The following is a 21,887-nucleotide window of genomic DNA, read 5'->3' as shown; positions in this document are numbered from 1 at the left end:
AAGATTTAAAGGAAACTCAGAGTATAAAGGGTAAAAAAATCTGTTCTGTATGTTTTTCTTTGTTTAACAAAAAAAAAATGCTGTGATAAACTGCAAAAAAGTCAGGATGTATCAAATATGTTACAAAACAAAACTCCTATATGCAAAGTGTTTTCATTTTTTAAAATTTATTTATTTGACAGAAGGTCTAATAAACACTCCAGTATCAACGAATTAGAATTTTCTGTCAATTATTTAATGGTTTAGGCTTTACAGGGTTAACTGACTCAAGGTTCCTCTCAGGCTTGTGCATAACTGGTCCAAGAATCCACATGAGCTCATGCTTAGCTGACCGCGGCTCCACTCGGACTCGTGCTTAACTGACTTGCAATTCCCACTGGGTTCCTACTTAACTGACTCACGACTTCAAACTGGGCTCGTGCTTAACTGACTCGCAACTCCCGTCAGGCTCCTGCTTAACTGACTCGCAACTCCCATCCAGCTCCTGCTTAACTGACTCGCAACTCCCATTGGGTTCCTGCTTAACTGACTCACAACTCCCATTGGGTTCCTGCTTAACTGACTCGCAACTCCCATTGGGTTCCTGCTTAACTGACTTGCAACTCCCATTGGGTTTCTGCTTAACTGACTCGAAACTCCCATCGGGCTTGTGCTTAACTGACTCGCGACTCCACTCTTACTTTTGCTTAACTGACTCATGGCTCCAATTGGGCTCAAGCTTAACTTACTCGCTACTCAACCTGTTTGAGAATTTTGTAAAACTTGAAATTAAAATGAAATTTCGCCATGCTCAACCTGACCTGACCTGACTCGGCAATTTGTGAACACCTCTGGTGTCTATTACTGTGATAGGAACAGATACATGCCTCTAACCTGGAATGTAAGCATTATAAAACAAGTCAGTAATTGGGTTCCAGAGTGGTGCAGCTGTCTAAGCTTTCACCTATTGTTAAATCATGAGTTCATGGCCCAGTGACATCACAGACAAACAGATAAAACAAAAAAGCTTTTTGATCCAGTTTTATCAGGCAGCATCATAAACAGCTTGCTTACAGAATCAACAAAGGGCTCACCTGATATGTAAACTGCACCACTTACACAAATACTGATTTTAAGGAGCTAAAAATGGGAAATACTGGTTAATTCAATTTTATATGGTCCAAAAAAAAAGTTTAAAAGGTTATGAACTCAATTTTCCAATATAATTGTCAGATCTTAACTGTCAAATGTTTTGAACTTAAATACACAGCAGAGTTTCCTAAAAAAAAATCCTCAACACAACATTTGAATACACAACTTGATTGCTGGGTCGGCCTCTCGAGCACAGCTTTAGAATGGTTTAAGTCATATTTAAGTAATAGGCAGTTCATGGTTTCACTTGGAAACCATTCATCAAAAAGATTTGCCCTTTCTTGTGGAGTCTCTCAAGGTTCAGTCTTAGGGCCTTTGCTTTTCTCTTTGTACATGCTACCTTGAGGTGATGTCATTAGGAAGCATAGTATAATTTTTCATAGCTATGCTGACGCCACCCAATTATAAATTTCTATTCCTTCTGAAGATCACGACTCTGTAGACAGGCTGACCAGCTGTGTGTCAGATATCTCTCAGTGGATGTCACAAAATTTTCTACAATTAAATCATGAAAGAACAGAAATACTGATCGTCGGTACAGAAACTCTGAGATAAATGTATTATGAGAAACTCGGTTCTTTAGCTTCGTATACCAAACCTGAAGTACGAAACCTGGGTGTGATCTTGGACTCTGAGCTCTGTTTCACCCCGCATGTAAACACAGTCACTAAAGCGGCTTTTTACCATTTAAGAAATGTCGTTGACGTTCGGCCTTTTCTGTCTCAGAGCGACGCAGAGAAACTAGTTCATGTGTTTGTTACAGCAGAGTTGATCACTGTAATGATCTTCTTACTGGACCTTCCTAAAAAACCTACACATCCCTTACGACTTGTACAAAATGCAGCAGCACCCTAACAAAAACAAAAGAGAGAGATCACATCACTCCCGATTTGAAAGAGCTGCACTGGCTGCCTATATGATTCAGTCTGTAAAGCTCGGAACAACCTGGAACCAGCTTACATTACAGAGTGTCTGTCTGTTTATGATTCGGCACGTAATCTAAGATCTGCAGATAGTGGCTTTCTACAGACACCCTCTGTAAAATACAGAAAACATAGACTCGTTCAGTTATTCTGCTTCTAAACTGTGGAACTCAATTCCCCCTTTTATTAATCAGTCAAGCTCAGTGCTCACTTTTAAGAAGCATCTAAAAACGTATCTGTTTAAATGAGCATTTCCTTAATACTGTGTGTCTCGTGGTGTTTATCTTATAATCTTTTTCATTTTCTTCTGATTCTAATTAAATACTAATGGTTTCTTGTATAACTATGTTTTATCACCTGCATGTAAAGCACTTTGAGCTGCCACTGGCATGAAAAGAACTATATAAATAAAATGATTATTAATTATTACTATTATTAACATAGGCTCTAGACAAATCTGCTGAATGTTAATGCTGGCAGATTTGGCCAGCAATATCCAACCCTACCCTTATAAACAAATTAGTCACTGCCTATTAAAATTCAGTATCACAAATAAGCATGTGGGCTGTAGAGGTTCACTCACCCCGTAGTACAGGTTCTTGGCCAGTGTGTGGACCAGAAGCATCTTCCCCACAGCTGCAGAGCCGTATAAGCAGACGGAGGTGTAGAAGTGACTGTACCAGAACATGGAGCGTCCAATCAGAGTGACCAACAGTGCCACGATCAGAACGGAGAGGAGAGTAACAAACCAGCTGAGCAGAGCCACGCAGGACGCGTACGCCAGCTCCCGCACATACCGACCACCTGACACAGAGCAAAACATACACGGGTCATTCTAACAAAGAAATGTGACAACATTTTTATTGAAACACTAAAAAGTTTACTTAATTGCTGAAAATTGTGTTCTGGAACTAATGGGACCCAACTGCTCACCATGTGGCCATCAGGGACAGGTATACAATCTCACTTCCTGCTCTAAAATGTAGGGGCGTGACTAAAATAAGGCTCCGCCCACAGTCTGAAAGTATAGACCACTGTAGTCGTGTCGTCATTTTGTAGTCGGCGCCATGCTCTTATGCCCATATTAGGAACTCCGGGTCTGAGCTCCATTTCTCTATGGCCAGAATGAATGGCTTTTCGCAAAATCGCCTCTATCGCCCCCTGTGTCAGGTTCAGGTTCAGAAGATTCAGAACCCGACACGTTTTATCCTGTAAACATTCTTCTCTTGAATATCACTGGATCCTCTGATTTACAAGGTCTAACAAAGCTAAACAGTGTGTCTGTGTTGCGCTGGTCTGAGTAGATCAGACACAGCAGTGCTGCTGGAGTTTTTAAACACTGGGCCCACTCACTGTCCACTCTAATAGATGCACCTGCATTGTCAGTCTACCCTGTAGAAGTAAGGCCAGAGATGATAGCTCATCTTTTGCTGTACAGTATGAGCTAATCATCCTCTATTGGTTGTCACAGATTTGCTAACTTTCTTTTGGGATCAATAAAGTAACTGTCTGTCTGTCTGTCAGAACACTGCCCACAAGACGCTGTTGGCTGGATATTTTTGGTTGGTGGACTATTCTCAGTCCAGCAGTGACACTGCTGTGTCTGATCCACTCAGACCAGCGCAACACACCACCACCACATCAGTGTTACTGCAGTGCTGAGAATCACCCTCCACCTAAATAGTACCTGCTCTGTGAGGATCCATAGGTGTCCTGACCACTGAAGAACAGGCAAACAGAGTATCAGAGAAACAGATGGACTACAGTCTGTAACTGTAGAACTACAAAGTGCAGCTATACAGTAAGTGGAGCTGATAAGATGGACAATGAGAGCAGAAACAAGGAATTGGTCATGATGTTATGCCTGATCGGTGCACATACACTCTATTGCCAAAAGTATTCAATCATCTGCCTTCACACACTTATGAACTTGAGCAACATCCCATTATTAATCCATTGGGTTTAATATGATGTCGGCCCACCCTTTACAGCTATAACAGCTTCAACTCTTCTAGGAAGGCTTTCCACAAGGGTTAGGAGTGTGTTTATGGGAATTTTTTCACCGTTCTTCCAGAAGCGCATTTGTGAGGTCAGACACTGATGTTGGACGAGAAGGCCTGGCTTGCAGTCTCCGCTCTAATTCATCCCAAAGGTGTTCTATCGGGTTGAGGTCAGGACTCTGTGCAGGCCAGTCTAGTTTTTTCACACCAAACTCGCTCATCCATGTCTGTATGGACCTGCTTTGTGCACTGGTGCGCAGTCATGTTGGAACAGGAAGGGGCCATCAGATGGCCAGATGGAGAAGCGTGAGTCATCACTCCAGAGAACACGTCTCCACTGCTGTAGAGTCCAGTGGTGGCACTTAACTCCACTGTATCCAACACTTTGCAATGCACTTGGTGATGTAAGGCTTGGATGCAGCTGCTCGGCCATGGAAATCCACTCCAAGAAGCTCTCTATGCTGTTCTTGAGCTGATCTGAAGGCCACATGAAGTTTGGAGGTCTGTAGTGATTGACTCTGCAGAAAGTTGCCAACCTCTACACACTATGCCCCTCAGCATCCTCTGATCCCGCTGTGTCATTTTACATGCTCCACCAGTTCATGGCTGAGTTGCTGTCGTTCCCAATCGCTTCCACTTCGTTATAATACCACTGACAGTTGACTGTGGAATATTTAGTAGTGAAGAAATTCTGTGGTCACAGAAGTGATTGTAACACCTGAATTTAATGATTTGGCTGGGTGAGTGAACACTTTTGGCAATATAGTGTGTATGTGTGTGTGTGTGTTTGTGTATATATATATATATATATATATATATATATATATAGTTCCTGGAAACTGATGCTCAAGACAAACATATTTAGAGGACAAACACTGATGAGTGACAGCTAAAACTGAATATGCCCTGTCGTGCTTTAAGCTGTAGCCTGTTTGTTAGCAGGCTAAACTATCAACCCAGCATGGTACAGCCTCGGCTCCAGAAAAACAAAGGCTCAAAGAACACAAGTTCACAGGATAAAGACTCATATCTGAGAGCACAAATTCAAGTAACGGATAAACCGACTGTGTTCTGTGGCATGAGCTGTTGCTGAGTTGCTGTTGTGTAGTTTTCTTCAGCTCTACAGTGGAACAGAGGCCGGTGTTTGGGGCACACACACGTTCGAGCTTCAATTGTATACCTAGGCCTCTAGCGCCCACCCCGGCCCGAATACGTACCTGCGTTGCTGGGCAGGCTGCACTTCTTGGCCAGGTAGAGGAAGGTCGCCATGGTAACTATGTAGTTGAGGATGGTGCCCACTCTGGCCGGATAGGCCACGACCACCACGCCCAGCAGATCGAAAAACACCATGTTGCCATGACGATATTCAGAGGAGTCGGCCAGCTTCTCAGACATGACCAGGTGCTTAAGGACGGCCAGAATGTTGTCACCTGAAGACCAAAAAAAAAAAAAATTTGATTCTGAAATCAAAGATTTTTTCAGTTCTCTGCCAGATTGGTTCAGTTCAGGTATATAAAACCTCTCAAATAGAACATTTTAAACACCTCCTAAGAATGGAGAATGTATTCTACTCCTGATCTTAAAGTAAACAATAATTAGTACCAATTAGTAAATGACAGTGGTGGACGAAGAGCACAAACCATGTAGTTGAGTTAAAGTAGAGACACCAAGATAAAATGTTACTCCAGTAAAAGAAGAAGTTCCTCCCTTTAGACCTCCACTTGAGTAAAAGTACTAAAGTATTTCCCTTCAAATGTACTTAAGTATAAAGTAAAAGTACTAAAAGAGTAATTCTGGCTCTGATCTGGTCCTGTTATCATTTTTATAACCAGACTGGCTTCATGAACTCATTTCAGGTGAAAGTCCTCCAGCGTCTCTCTTGGTAAACCAGTCTTTTAATAGAACGTCATTAATTAGTGACGCTGACGTCTATTAAAATGATCAGAAGCACAAAACACTGAAGGTAAACAGTTTCCATCAGGGAGAACCGAGTGGCTCTGAAATCACTTTTTACACACAAGCAAAGTTTCAGTTTCAGATTTATTTACAACTTAGTTCCAAGTTTAAGTTGAATAAAAACTGGCTTTAAACTCAGGATCACAGATGAGCTCCTTTACTATGTTGATCTGTAGGCGTCTGTTCATAAACATAAACCAGCCCAAACTAATTTACTATAAAATGAAATGGTGTTTGTAGAAGTCTCGACTGCATATGTGGACATATTTCTATATTGAGCTCTATTTACACAAAGTTAGGTTAGTTCATCATTTATGTTGAACAGACTCTCCCAAAGTTTTACGCTGCTGCGCTGACATTGAACCGCGTGCTGCACTGGGTCGGTTTTGACGTTACGGTTTTATACAAAGAGAAACCTAAAGGAACGACAAATTTCTCAAAATGTAGTGGAGGAAAAAGTCAGATATTTGACTTTGAAATGTAGCGGAGTGAAAGTATAAAGTCGCCCAAAATGGAAAAACTTCAATAAAGTACAGATACACAAAAAATACTTAAGTACAGTAACAAATTACAGTAACTTATTTATCAGTGGTGGACAGTAACTAACAATGTAACTCTGTGGTTACTAGCTTCAGTTCATGGCTAGCAATGTTAGTATTCTGGCTCAGTTTCCCAGTTCCAATAAACAGGACCGATTTCACATACTTTTCAAAATATCAGCATAATTAATTGGTTTAAATAAATGTAATTAAAATCATTCAGTGTTATTTGCTTTGAAATACAGAAAAACCTACTAACCTAAGTTAGAAGTCAGAAATGTCCTGTCTTTTTATCTTAAGATCTGATGGGTCAAGACAGGATTTTTCCCAAATTTATATTACAGAAGCAAATCTAATCTTAATTCAGGAATTTTAGCTTTTCTTACAGCATTTTATCACCAGTTAGGAAATCTTAATCTACTTGATCAAAGACAACAATCAGTTGTAGTGTCTGTTGCCTAGCAACCGGCCTGACACACACAGCTGAAGCATAAACAATAATTGAAATAATGTTAAAATGTAAGTTAAAGCTGCTGTTACTGATGTAAAAAGGTCAAATTATAGTGTGATAAACTGTAAGTTATGAATGCTGTGAGAGCACCCCCTGCTGTTTATCAGAGCATCTCCGCGCCCCAGTTTCAGTCTCCATTTCCCAAACGCTTTAGCTGAGCGCGCTAACATTACTCCTCCTAATAAACAGACACACATTCAGCTCTGTCTCCTCATTATTCACCACCATCACTGTCTCACAGTCAAAGCAGCGTTTTACAGTAGAAATACATGTAGCTCATTATGCTGGTAGTGAACTAAGCTGCCTGACGCAGCTGCCTAAAAACCATAGAACTGGATGCTTAAACACAAGTTAGGACCCTGTTAGGGTTTATGGTGAAGTTAGGACAGTATTTAGGAGGTTTAGTTAGGATGTTCGTGTGATGCTGTTTTCTTATCTGGAGTTAATGAACAGATTGTGAAGTGAGGAACTGTCATTCTGGGATAGGTACTGTCTGAAATTCAGGCCATACTGAAGTCATCATATAGACTAAACAGATGAGATTTCAGAGTTAGGTCGTTTCTGTAATACGACCCCAGAAGTCTGAAGAGTTTAATGCCTTTAAAATGCTTTGTTCCTCTTACACCTTTAACTTACCTTTACACATTTAATTTAGGATAAAAATGTTCTGGGCGAGACGCCACAGGTCTGTATGACCTTCAGCTGCAGTGCTGCATCAAGGCCTGAGGTCAAACACCCACTGCTTAACGGACCTCAGCTTATATTTACATACCGTCCAACCGAGACAAGAGATAACACACAAACAGACTTCTACACAAAGTACGTATGCTCGGCCTTAAGCCCCAGCAAGTCACCTTCTCCACAGACATATACATAAACCTGTTGCCCTCACAATTACTCGATCAACACACAAACACACACACATGTAGAACTTTTCAGTCCGCACCAACAGAAACCACAATGAAACATATAAATACAACTTATCTACAACAACACTATAAACTTTATTTCTACTACATACAGCTACAATATACTGCCAAAGGTATTCCCTCACTCATCCAAATAATTGAATTCAGGTGTTCCAATCACTTCCATGGCCACATGTGTATAAAACCAAGCTCCTAGGCCTGCAGACTGCTTCTACAGACATTAGTAAAAGAATGGGTCGCTCTCAGGAGCTCAGTGAATTCCAGCGTGGTACCGTGATCGGACGCCACCTGTGCAACAAGTCCAGAAATTTCCTCACTACTAAATATTCCACAGTCAACTGTCAGTGGTATTATAACAAAGTAGAAGCAATTGGGAACAACAGCAACTCAGCCACAAAGTGACTGCGTAAAGTGACTGTGCAGGGTCAGCGGATGCTGAGGCGGCCATATGAGTGTGCAGAGGTCGCCAACTTTCTGCAGAGTCAATCACTACATACCTCCAAACTTCATGTGGCTTTCAGATCAGCTCAAGAACAGAATAGAGAGCTTCATGGAATGGGTTTTCATGGCCGAGCAGCTGCAACCAAGCCTTACATCACCAAGCACAAGGCAAAGCGTTAAATGCAGTGGTGTAAAGCGCCACCACTGGACTCTAGAGCAGTGGAGACGTGTTCTCTGGAGTGACCAATCATACTTCTCCGTCTGGAAATCTGATGGACCAGTCTGGGTTTGGCAGTTGCCAGAAGAACTGTACTTGTCTGACTGCATTGTGCCAAGTGTAAAGTTTGGTGGAGGGGGGATTATGGTGTGTTGTTGTTTTTTAGGAGTTGGGCTCGGCCCTTAGTTCAGTGAAAGGAACTTCTAATGCTTCAGCACCAAGAGATTTTGGACAGTTTCATGTTCCCAACTTTGTGGGAACAGTTTGGGAATGGCCCCTTCCTGTTCCAACATGACTGCGCACCAGTGCACAAAGCAAGGTCCATAAAGACACGGATGAGTGAGTTTGGTGTGGAAGAACTTGACTGGCCTGCATAGTCCCCTGACCCCAACCTGACAGAACACCTTTGGGATGAATTAGAGTGGAGACCGTGAGCCAGGCCTTCTTGTCCAACATCAGTGTCTGACCTCACAAATGCGCTTCTTGACGAATGGGTAAACATTCCCATGAACACGCTCCTAACCCTTGTGGAAAGCCTTCCCAGAACAGTTGAAGCTGTTATAGCTGCAAAGGGTGAGCTGACATCATATTAAACCCTACGCATTAAGAGAGGGATGTCACTCAATTTCATATGCATGTGAAGGCAGACGAGTGAATACTTTTGGCAATATAGAGCATATAAATCACAGTGGGCAGTATGGACAAAAGTGTATATCAGGATATAATTACATTTTCTGATGCGATTGTAAGCAAATGTTTGGGCACATACAGTGCAGGCAAAAAACTATGATATGGCATTTTTCTGCTAATTTTAGTGCACAATTATTACTTATGTAGTACAATGTAATGTGCGCCATAACTTGAACCACGTGTTCCACAGTGTACACTGATCAGGCATAACATTATGATCCTTGTTTCTACACTAATTGTCAATTTTATCAGCTCCACTTACTGTATAGAAGCACTTTGTAGTTCTACAGTTACAGTCCATCTGTTTCTCTGATACTCTGTTACCCTGTTCTTCAGTGGTCAGGACCCCCATGGACCCCTCACAGAGCAGGTACTATTTGGGTGATGGATCATTCTCAGCACTGCTGTAACACTGACGTGGTGGTGGCGTGTTAGTTGGGCTGGCACGAGTGGATAAGACACATCAGAGCTGCAGGAGTTTTTAAACACTGTCCACTCACTGTCCACTCTATTACCTTGTTGGTCCACCTTGTAGATGTAAAGTCAGAGACAGCAGCATCATGTGTGTCAGCATAGTTTGTGTTGGTCATCCTCTAGACCTTCATCATTAGTCATAGAACACTGCCCACAGGACGCTGTTGGCTGGTTATTTTTGGTTGGTGGACTATTCTCAGTAGTGCGTCCTGCTATGATGTATGGTTTGGAGACTGTGGCTCTGTCTAAAAGACAGGAGGCTGAGCTGGAGGTGGCGGAGATGAAGATGCTGAGATTTTCGTTGGGAGTGACAAGGATGGACAAGATTAGAAATGAGCAGATCAGAGGGACAGTGAGGGTGGAGCAGTTTGGAGATAAAGCCAGAGAGGCCAGGTTGAGATGGTTTGGACATGTGTTGAGGAGGAATAGTGGATATATTGGGCAAAGAATGTTGGAGATGGAGCTGCCGGGTAGAAGGAGAAGAGGTAGACCTCAGAGAAGGTTTATGGATGTAGTGAAGGTGGACATGGAGATGTTTGGTGTGAAAGTAGAGAAGGCAATGGATAGGGCAAGATGGAGGCAGATGATCCACTGTGGCGACCCCTAAAGGGAGCAGCCGAAAGAAGAAGAAGAAGAGGACTATTCTCAGTCCAGCAGTGACACTGAGGTGTTTAAAATCTCCAGCAGCAATGCTGTGACGCTAAGTGTTGCTTCTACTTTGGCCGCAATTTGTGCAAATTTTTCATTCCACCAACGGAGCAGCAGGTATAATCAAGCACCTGTACAGTCACCTGATTCTAATTGCTGCATTTAAGGTGGAACAGGATAACTGAAGAAGCCAAGTTCAGCTTTGAAGACTTTCTCACATCATTTGTCTCAAATGTGCAACCCACACACTTGGTATGAGAGGAAATAGAAGTGTGGTTAGCAGTCCATGCTAGGCTAATGATAGAGCCATTCCTTTACGTCCACTGTCTACACAAACACCTCAGACTGCATCAGACTAGACAGCAGGAGGTGATCGAGGGTCTGCTGTGTTTTCATTTTCACAGAAACATCCATAACTCAGTCATTCAGCTATATGGTATAACATCAGCATGGTTTGCACTGTTCATACGGTGCGCCATCTGTGCTTGTAGCAGCTGCAGTTGGTAGATACTCTCTTGATAGGTAATGCTCTGACTAATATAAAGTTTATATGGTGAGGAAAAAGAGGTCAGAGTTCAGCTTGAGGCTGTTTGTGAACTTCGACTCATCATTAAATTCAGTGCACATGATGGTGACCCAGACGTAACAAGGGTGCGAGCATGTGCTTACAACAATCATGCTCTTTAAGAGAAACATTAATATACATATTTTGGGAATAGTGAAGTCATCACAGTAGCAAATAGTGAACAATGATTGCAGTAGTGAATAATGAAGTGTTTACAACAGCAAATAATAAACAGTGATTACACAAGTTCAGTGAACACTAGCGATATCAGTGAATAGTGATTACCAAAACAAATCATGAATAGTGACTGCAGTAAAGAATAGTGGATTTTGATTACAGTAGTGAATAATGAAGTGTTTACAGCAGCGAATAGTAAACAGTGATTACACGACTTTATGATAACAGTGAATATTGATTACCGAAACAAACCATGAATAGTGGCTGCAGTAAAGAATAGTGAACAGTGATTACAGTAGTGAACAGTGTGAGGCAAACAGAGATATGTAGTGAACACTCATTACAGGAGGTAGTAGTGAACAGTGATCGCAGTGAATAATGAAAAGCATGAAGGTCACAGCAAGGTCACCGCAGGGCTGCAGTAAGGTAACAGTGCGGTTAAGGTGGGGAGGAATAAATAGCGATCCCAGCAGTAAAAAGTAATTACTAAATAATGATTACACTACAGTGATTACTGACTGTAATCAATAGTGATTGCAGCAGTACACAGTAAATGGTAGTTACAGTAAACAGTGAATAGTGATTACAGTAATTAATAGCGGTTACATTAGTAGACAGTAAATAAATAAGTTAATAGTAATTACAGCAGTGAGTAATGAGCAGTTAATACAATTGTGAACAGTGATGGTGGTAACTGGTAAATTAATGAATAGTAAACAGTGATTTCACGAGTAAATATAGGTTACGGTAATTATAGTGTTTACAGTAGTGAATAGTGATTACAGCAGTGGAATAAAGATTACTGTAGCAAATAGTGAATAGTGATTATAATAGTGAACTTTGAATAGCAACAATAGTAGTGAAGAGCAATTACAACTTCTTACTCCTTACTCTTACACAGTAGGAACAAGGAGTAAGAAGTTGTGAGTACAGTACTCAACAGTAAATGGGTAAGTCGAATGTAGTTGCAGGCTGAAGATGAGAACTCTGAATAGTTCTTTCCAAACAGTGAGTGATTTATTTACAAAGTGAAGACATACAAAAGAAAACCGGTGCAAACACAAAAATAAACCGCGGTTAAAATGTTGACACGACTCGATAGCAGTACAGGTAAGCATAAGCAGTCTTAGGCCACAAGGACATAGGACTATACTCGTTAGCTTAGCTCTACACCCTCCTCCTTAGCTTCCTCGCAATCTGAGGTGAGCATCCTCAAGCTGGCCTCCCTACTGAAACTCTCCCCTACCTCTTATAGGTTCAGCCCCACCCCTGCATCACCTGAGCTGAACCATTCCACTCTGCAGGGGTGTTGCTGTCCTGTAAGAGTGGATTAAAAACAAGGATAAATAAAATCATAATCCCATATCTTTTGCCTTAATAGATTTTATTACCGCTAGAGGTGTTTAACACATTTGTTAACCTGTCTCACTCTTTTCAGTGACCTAGGTTAGAGACATCACCCCTCTCATGAGCTAGCCATGGGCCCTCTGGCACACTCATGAGTGAGCTCCGTCTGATCTGCCTCTCTTTGGCTGAGTCTACTAGGAAACACAATAGGTGAGTATTACAGGTAGGTGTTCAAGTAAGTATTACACACACACACACACACACACACACACACACAGAGTCTCTGGTGGTGGGCAATGCGTTATTACAGTATATAATAAGTAATTACAATAAGTCATTACAGTAGTCAACAGTGATTGATTTCAGTAGTGAATAATGAATAGCGATTACAGTAATGGATAGTGAAAATTCATCATTCTTGTAGTGAACTGTGAATACAGTAATGAATAATGAATAGTGATTACAGTATTATTACAGTATTATGAATAGTGAGTACAGTGTAAAGTCATTGCTGTAGTGAATAGTAATTACAGTAGTGAATTATGAATAGAGATAACAGCAGTGAAAAGTGAAGTGATTTCTGTAGTGAATAGTGATTACAGTAGTGAATTATGCAGAGCGATAAAAGCAGTGAAAGTGAATAGTCTTTTCTGTAGTGAAAAGTGATTACAGTAGTGAATAATGAATAGTGATTACAGTAGTGGAAAGTGAAAAGTCATTCTTGTAGTGAATAGTGATTACAGTAGTGAATTACGAATAGTGATTAAAGCGGTGAAAGTGAACAGTCATTTCTGTAGTGAATAGTGATTACAGTAGTGAATAATGAATAGTGATTAGAGCAGTGAAAAGTGAACCGTCATTTCTGAAGTGATTACTGATTACAGTAGTTGACAGTGATTGTTTACATATGTGAATAACAAATAGGGATTACAGTAGGGAACAGTGTATACTCATTCCTGTACTGAACAGTGATTACAGTTGTAAATTACAAATAGTGATTACAGTAGTAGACAGTGTATAGTCATTCCTGTAGTGAATAGTGATTGTAACAGTAAGTTATGATTAGTGATTACAGTAGTGGACAGTCTATAGTCATTCCTGTAGTGAATATGATTACAGTAGTGAATAGTGATTAATAAGTCACAGTTGTGAATAATAAATAGTGATTGCAGCTGTAAATAGTGAACACAGCATGGCCATTATCAATCAGCATGGCCGTTATCAATCAGTCAAGAGCAAAATCCTATTAAGGACAGAAGATGCATTGTAGTGGATGACAGCATCGTGTGTATGGTATTATTTAGCTACAGTAATACAAAAATCAATAGAAACCTATGGACATCCTCATATGCACAGCAAGACACGTGTGTGTCTGTGTGTGTGTGGGACAGCGTGTACCTGCTCTCTGGATGGAGTCTGTGTGGATGCGATCCGGAGTGTCGTACTTGGTGTGGTAGATGAAGCCGTTTTCTATGAAGGCCAGATCAATCCCTGTGGAGCAAATAGAAAGGTAATGTAGTTTATCGGTTCTTTCATCTGGATCTAAACATTTTCAGCTCCATCATTTGTCTCTCTCCATTTCAGTCACTGAGTACCTTGAGTTTATTGATTCAGCACATTGACTATACACCAATCCAATCAACCACAGCACTGCTGTGTCTGATCCACTCATACCAGCACAACACACACTAACACACCACCTCCTCAGTATCGCTGCAGTGCTGAGAATGATACACCACCCAAAAGATGGACTACAGTCTGTAATTGTAGAACTACAAAGTTCACTTATACAGTAAGTGGAGCTGATAAAATGTACAGTGAGTGTAGGAACAAGGCAGTTTCTCATTAGGCTGAATGAATAACCGACTCTAAATGTAGGTATTGTGATATAAACCGAGTCTGTTCTACAGTTTCTTATTAGGCTGAATGAATAACCGGCTCTAAATGTAGGTATTGTGATATAAACTGAGTCTGTTCTACAGTTTCTCATTAGGTTGAATGAATAACCGGCTCTAAATGTAGGTATTGTGATATAAACCGAGTCTGTTATACAGTTTCTCATTAGGCTGAATGAATAACCGACTCTAAATGTAGGTATTGTGATATAAACTGAGTCTGTTCTACAGTTTCTCCTTAGGCTGAATGAATAACCGACTCTAAATGTAGGTATTGTGATATAAACCGAGTCTGTTCTACAGTTTCTCCTTAGGCTGAATGAATACCCGACTCTAAATGTAGGTATTGTGATATAAACCGAGTCTGTTCTACAGTTTCTCATTAGGCTGAATGAATAACCGACTCTAAATGTAGGTATTGTGATATAAACCGAGTCTGTTCTACAGTTTCTCATTAGGCTGAATGAATAACCGACTCTAAATGTAGGTATTGTGATATAAACTGAGTCTGTTCTACAGTTTCTCATTAGGTTGAATGAATAACCGGCTCTAAATGTAGGTATTGTGATATAAACCGAGTCCGTTCTACAGTTTCACATTAGACTGAATGAATAACCGGCTCTAAATGTAGGTATTGTGATATAAACTGAGTCTGTTCTACAGTTTCTCCTTAGGCTGAATGAATAACTGGAAACTTTAAGAGTGATCTCAACTTCAGAACCATAAGAGGCTGTGAGATCTGGCTTAAACAGGAATAAAAACAAGGAACCAGTCAAGTGTACAGTAAATCAGAGTAATCGTGCGAACAGCCTCAGTGTGTTTAAGTACCTGGAATATTGCCAAAGTCTCTGTAGATGCGGAAATCTGTGTCTGAAGGAATAATCCCACTCTGGAAGACTTCCTGCCCCACCACAGAGGCAAATGGGTGTTTAGCAGCGTGAACATACGCCTGCACCAGCCATGGGTTCTCTGGACCTGAATACAGAACAACACTCAGCATTGACACTGGGTACAAACTCACTTTTAACCGGGTTTTCTTTCAAGTTTAGTTGTGTCCAGTTAGACTTGCTAGTTCGCCTTCCCTCTATCATACAACGCTACCAAGTAAGGGGAAGGCTAGAATGTGCTTCCTCACGTGCTATACATACTGTATGAAGCACCACCACATCTTTTCAGAATGCTGCTAACACAACGTCATTGGACAGCTCAACGCGCTCGGAGAAGAACACTGCCAATTCTGTTACATCAGCTAACAGACACCAACTTAGCTAGCATCCCACTGAGAGGGAGGTCCATCCTACCCACCCTGAGATGGCTGGGTGGAAACAGATATTCAGGTATACATGCTAATAGTATTAGCAAGAGCAACTGCAGCACTAATGCCAGTTTCCACTGGTGCCCTTATGGGATTCTGAGTGTAAGATTAGGGCTAAGCTAGTGGTGGTGTATGTTCACATTTCTAGTTTCAACAGGGGCATCTGAGCTTGATATTGCCAAAAGGTTACATCACAATATAATGAATATTTGAGGTGCATTTATGCATTTTGTTTCTCAACAAAACCATTCTGGAAGCTTAAGTAAACTTATTTTTTAATATAATTTAATAGAATTTTCATGAAAACAACTCAAAGTATTTTGATTTGGTGAAACAATATAAAGACATGCCAATACTGCTTTCGATCTCTAAAGAGATAAAGAAGAGTACGTGTAAGCATTCAGTAGCTTCTCTGAGTCCCGCAAAAAAGGGCTAAATAGCATACATGCACGTCTTACACTTGAGCTTTCATCTGGAATTTGGTAAATATTAGCATTCATGCTATCAGAATTAGCTGAGAAGCTACGGAGCCTCTGGGCTTGCAAGGACCAGGCCTGAGACTGAAAAGCTGGCTGAGTGAGGGATGCTGTAGACAGGGCATGCAAAAAGTTGGCTACTCCATTCCAGGCTAAAGTCTAAAGACAAACCCCAAGAGACAGGCTTTTCCTTCCACTCGCTTTTCCTACTTTATTACCTCTTTATAATCTTCTATCTGCTCCCCTGACAACAAGCTGAACTAATTTGCCTCAGACTGCAACTGGCCATATGGAAGGTGAGGTACACAGACTTAGGTCCACCGCACCTTTGCGTCACAGTGTGCCACTCAGCATTGTAGTATGTAGTGCTCGGCTACGTGACTAATATTAAGATTAGGTGACCCTTATTAGTCCCACAATGGGGGAACTTCACCTCTGCATTTAACCCAGCCGTACAGTGAAACACCACATACACACTAGTGAACAAACACACAAACGTGATGTGCCGTGGCCTTTATCAGTATGTATACCTTATATATCAGTAGATCATGTTCTGAGTTTGCACCAAAGCATTTTCAATGCATTGGCGGAGCATGATCATTTACTTGCTTTACTTAAATTAATTGCCAAATACACATTGTCTCATTAAATAAAAGACAAGAAAAAAGAATTTTAACCAGTTTAGTGGGAAAATTGGTAAATCGCCCGCTACTACTTTGTATGCAGCTGTTTTATACTGACTCCTTCAGAAAAAGATCTAGAAAAATACCAGCTGTTTATTTTATAACTGATAGCCATCAAGTTTACTGTATTCCAGTCAACAGACACATATACTCTCTTCACCGTCACACTCTTCAGCGATGTTACCTGTCTGGAACACCACCTCTTTTCCTCCAACGCCTGCGGCCTCCAGATTCAAAAATGCCCTCACCTGCTTCGCCCACGGGTGCTGGGTGATGAAGCCATGACTCGCCTGAGTGAGAGAGTGAGAGAGAGAGAGAGAGAGAGAGAGAGAGAGAGAGAGATTTACATTCTATGCCATATTTTTCAGGATATTTCAGCATTTAACCTGTTAGGCAGCAGGCCTAATACTTATGGAATCTTGGGATATATATTGGGGTAGGTTCATCTCTTGAGAGTTCCCAATATACATGGGTGAAGTATGTCCAGAATAAGCTTCCAATGGCCAACAAACGGCCAATGTTATTACCAAAATTTTTCTCTCGATGTAAACTGGGTGGTCCCAATCTTGGGTCACAAATAAACAGTCTTCACACCAATCACAATGGTTTGTCCAGGGTTCCTCCATAGTCCCTCTGTGTTAGACTCATAGAGACGTACATAGAAACGTTCGCTCATTGCTCTCTAGGTCCAAAAAGAGGTGACATCAAAATCCCATCGTGGCCAGTCTGCACTATTACTCAGACTGTGCTGAGATTTTAAAGAGAGGCAGGCAACGGCAGTGGATTACTATACCCAGTATGAGATTTGCGGTTTTCCCTGATTATACCGCCAAAGTTGAGAGGGCCCGTGCAGCATTCAACGAGGCTCGCAAGCTGCTGTGGGATGTGAAAGGGGTCCGCTACAGCCTCTTATTTCCCGCCCGACTCTGGATCACCTATAACGGCACGCAACACCTTTTCAATTCTCCAGACGATCATCTCCTTGTTAGCCAAGTAAAGTGTAGACCGGGTATGTTACGAACTCGTAAATTCCACCTGTATTCAGGTCTGACTTTTTTTTTCTTTTTCTTTCTTTTCCTCTGTTTTTCGGACTTGTTACTGTGCCCCCACATGGCATGTCGATGAACACCTTGGTCGGGCTGCATCAATCTGAGTTTATATGCATTTTTTGTAAAGGTATATCCCAGTCATGGTGGTTCACTTTTGTTAGATATCCAATGACCTTTTTTATTATAGTCAAGGGTATGTTTTAAGTTCACCCTTTATTCTAAGGTATTTCCTTTACATTGTTTGACTTTATATGTGTTTCTACATATAAATACACAGTAGCATACGTGGGGGCACATCTGCAGGTATGGGTGTGCAAAGGCATAATCATTTAGAAGTGGAAGTGGTTTCACATGCACTTTTATAGTCGCTGTTACTGTTCATCTGCTCTGCGGGGGCTCTTTTTTCGGCTCTCACGCTGTGCTATCGGGGGTACGGCCTGTCCATAATCAGCTCAGACTTGAGCTACTACACTAGCCCTCACTTTGGGTTTAGAGGGCAGTGTTGGGGTTATAGTTGGGTGGGTTTAAGTTTGGGTAGGTTCCTTTTTTCATTTTTTATTTATTCATCTTTTTATTTATTTATTTTTCCCTTTCCCCTCCCTCTTTCCCTTCGGCCATCTGGTACATCTCTCTACTTTCACATTACAACTTTATAAATAAGCACTGTGTCTAACTCTAATCAAGATAGGACTGGTATGAGATTTCTGAGCTGGAATGTGAATGGGTTAAACAATCCGGTCAAACGCTCTAGGGTACTAACCCACTAAAAACGGTTAAATTCAGATGTAATTTTCTTACAAGAAACACATCTTAGAAACAGTGACCACGCTAAGGTAAAATGCCACTGGGTCGCGGACGTTTTTCATTCAACATTCAACTCCAAGACTAGAGATGTAGCAGTGTTGATTAGGAGAGGGATCCAAGTTATCCCTGATAAAACGATTACAGATGGGAATGGCAGATACCTGATTGTCCGCGGCACCTTATGTAATACCCCTGTTTCGTTGGTAAACATAAATGCTCCTAACTTTGACAATCCAAATATTATGCAAAAGTTATTTAGCTCTATTCCTTCTTTAAACACTCATCTTTTAATTATGGGCAGAGACCTCAACTGCACAACTGGCCAACTCTTAGACAGATCAGGTACTCGCACTTTGTCACGTTCTTTGACTTCCCAAGCAGTATTAGATTTCATGTACAATAATGGGTTTGTCAACCCTTGGAGATTTTATAACCCGGGTGCCGAGGTATTTTCCTTTTACTCTCATCCTCACCAAGTGTGGTCCCGTATTGACTATTTTATTATTGACGGTTCTCTCATTGGTAACGTTGTTTCTTCAGATTATCACCCTAGTTATTTCAGATCATGCTCTGTTGAAAGTAAATATAATATTCTTAAATTATCATCGTTTCCCAACTCCCTGGAGGCTTAACTCGCTGTTGCTGTCTGACGATGCTTTTAATAATTATATCTCGTTCTCAATTGACGAGTTTATTGCTATTAACAAGAATGACTCTGTTACTTCTTCTATTTTATGGGAATCTCTTAAAGCCTACCTATGTGGACAAATCACATCATACACAGCATATCAGAACAGGTCACAAACTTAAACTGCAAAATTTGATAACAGAAATAACTGAGGTTGATGACCTCAATTCAACAAATCTAACAGCCGCATTATTGAAACGGCACCTTGAGTTACAAACTGAATTTGATCTCACCACAACAACTGACGCTAAGCAAATGCTATTGTGTACACATAGTAGTTATTATGGGGTTACATATTTGAAGTTTTGCGTAGATTCAGCTTTGGAGAGACATTCATTTCTTGGATTAAATTGTTGTATTCTTCCCCCATGGCTAGTGTTCACAACAATTGTATCCGTTCTACATATTTTCCACTTTCACGCGGGACGAGGCAGGGGTGCCCACTATCCCTCTTGTTTGCCCTCGCTATCGAACCCCTGTCAATCGCATTGAAATCTCTTTTATCTTTTTGTGGAATTTTTCGTTCTGGTATCAAACTGAAATTATCTTTGCATGCCGATGACTTGTTGTTATATATGCCTGATCCAATCATTTTTCTTCCTCCTATTATGTCACTCTTGCACAGGTTTGGATCAATCTCAGGCTATAAAGTAAATTTACAGAAAAGTGAGTGTTACCCAGTAAACTCACTGGCTTTATAACTTCATTAATCCGCTTATTCCAGTTAAATATGCCCCTGTTGGGTTTAGGTATTTAGGGATCCATATTTCTCGAACTTTTCCCTCTCTTTTCCATAACAATTTCTCTCCTTTGATTGATAAATTGAAACTGGACTTACAAAGATGGAAGTCTCTCCCTTTATATGTCAAAAATATGTCAAAAATTCTAGGCGTGGACATTGAAATGAACTGCTCTTTAGCAATATTTGGCTTTTCTGCAGATTTACCCCTGCTCACCAGTGGACAATTGGACATTTTGGCATTTACATCGTTATTAGCAAGGCGCTGCATTTTCTTGTTATGGAAATCTCCAAAACCCCCCTTAATTTCAAAGTGGCTTTGTGATGGCATGCACTTTCTTAGACTTCATAGGATACGGTTTACTCTGAGAGGCAATACTGCTGCATTTTTTTTTTATGTAAGTTTTGTGTAGTTTTGTGTAGTTTTTTATTATGTAAATTTTTTTGGTATGTATTTATTTATTTGTTTGTTTTTATTTATTTATTTTCTCCTCTCTATCCCAATTCTCTTATCATATATTCTCATATTCATTTATTGGGTTAATTGGGCTGTCTGTTTAGTAAAGTAAAATTTACTTTGGGGACTGGGGTTATTAGGTGGGTGCCACTAGGGGTAACAGTAAGGTGAAAGGGAAAACTTAATGGAGGGAGGGTAGAGGGGGAGTGGAAGGGGGAGTGGAAGGGGGGAAGAGAAAAAGGGAAAAAAGTGGAGGAGTTAGGAAAAAGGAAAATATTATAATCCAAATTGGTCCTTTTATTCATTCATTTATTTGTGGGTTTTTTTTTCTTCTTTTTTTCTCATCATATTTGTGACCAAACACCAGATACTGTTTAGGCCTTTTTTTCCTTCATTGGATTTGTCCTGTTTCTTTGTTTTCCTATCCTGTTTCTTTGTTTTCTTGACTCATTTCTGTTTCTTTGTTTTCTGAGCTCATCTGTCTGCCTGTTGTCTATCCATTCGTACAACGGACACACCAATGCTGGTGTGTCCGTTGAATGGATCCATACTACCTGGAAGCACATCCAGCAGTTAATAAAAAAGAACCTTATCTTCTTTAAATACGGCCATACAAAAGGTGGATGTTTTGGTGAGTTATGAACTTCACTATGCTTCACTTGCGCTGTTATGTTTAGTTCAGCTTCAGTGATGCTGCAACGTGGGAGTGTTGGACAAAGGGCTATAGGCCACGCCCAGACAGTTATCAGATAGGCCTGATAAGCTGTGGTTTATTATATTTCTATCCTGTTTCTATATTCAAACATTGCTGGATGTTTAATTTACCAATTTTAATACTACACAAACATTTGAAATCCATCCCTAATTCCAAAAAAGTTGGAATGCTGTGTAAAATGTAAATAAATGTAAATAAAAACAGAATGCAATGATAGGCAAATTTTATAGACCCATATTTTATTCAAAATAGAACACAGATCAGATATTGAAAGTAGGACATTTTACCATTTCATGAAACACAAACTCATTTAGAACTTTATGGCAGCAATGCATCTTAAAAAAGTTGGGACGGGGCAAACAAAGGCTGGAAAAGTAAGTGGTACTAATAACAAAATAGCTGGAGGAGCAGTTTGCAACGAACTCACATGACTGGGTACAAAAAGAGCATTTTAGAGATGCAGAGACTCACAGAAGCTAAAAAACGCAGAGGTTTTCCAATCTGTGAAATACTGTGTC

At 40.6% G+C, this 21,887-nt stretch overlaps 1 protein-coding gene across 1 annotated transcript in view; it reads right to left on the bottom strand.

The window, feature by feature from the left end:
- LOC108410752 (endoplasmic reticulum metallopeptidase 1) overlaps positions 1–21,887 on the bottom strand; it is a 55,637-nt gene that overhangs the window by 19,717 nt on the left and 14,033 nt on the right. Inside the window, exons 5-9 of the mRNA XM_017681994.2 lie at positions 17,102–17,207; positions 15,272–15,418; positions 13,947–14,039; positions 5,272–5,484; positions 2,638–2,858 (exon numbers count right to left, since the gene is read on the bottom strand). Coding sequence (XP_017537483.2) covers positions 2,638–2,858; positions 5,272–5,484; positions 13,947–14,039; positions 15,272–15,418; positions 17,102–17,207 — 780 coding nt within the window. The remainder of the gene's footprint in view (positions 1–2,637; positions 2,859–5,271; positions 5,485–13,946; positions 14,040–15,271; positions 15,419–17,101; positions 17,208–21,887) is intronic.

This window comes from Pygocentrus nattereri, chromosome 16 (genome assembly GCF_015220715.1).
Source record: "Pygocentrus nattereri isolate fPygNat1 chromosome 16, fPygNat1.pri, whole genome shotgun sequence".
Classification (NCBI taxonomy): Eukaryota; Metazoa; Chordata; class Actinopteri; order Characiformes; family Serrasalmidae; genus Pygocentrus; species Pygocentrus nattereri.
The sequence above is the reverse complement of the archived record's forward strand: the minus strand, read 5'-3'. Positions and strand labels throughout refer to the sequence as shown.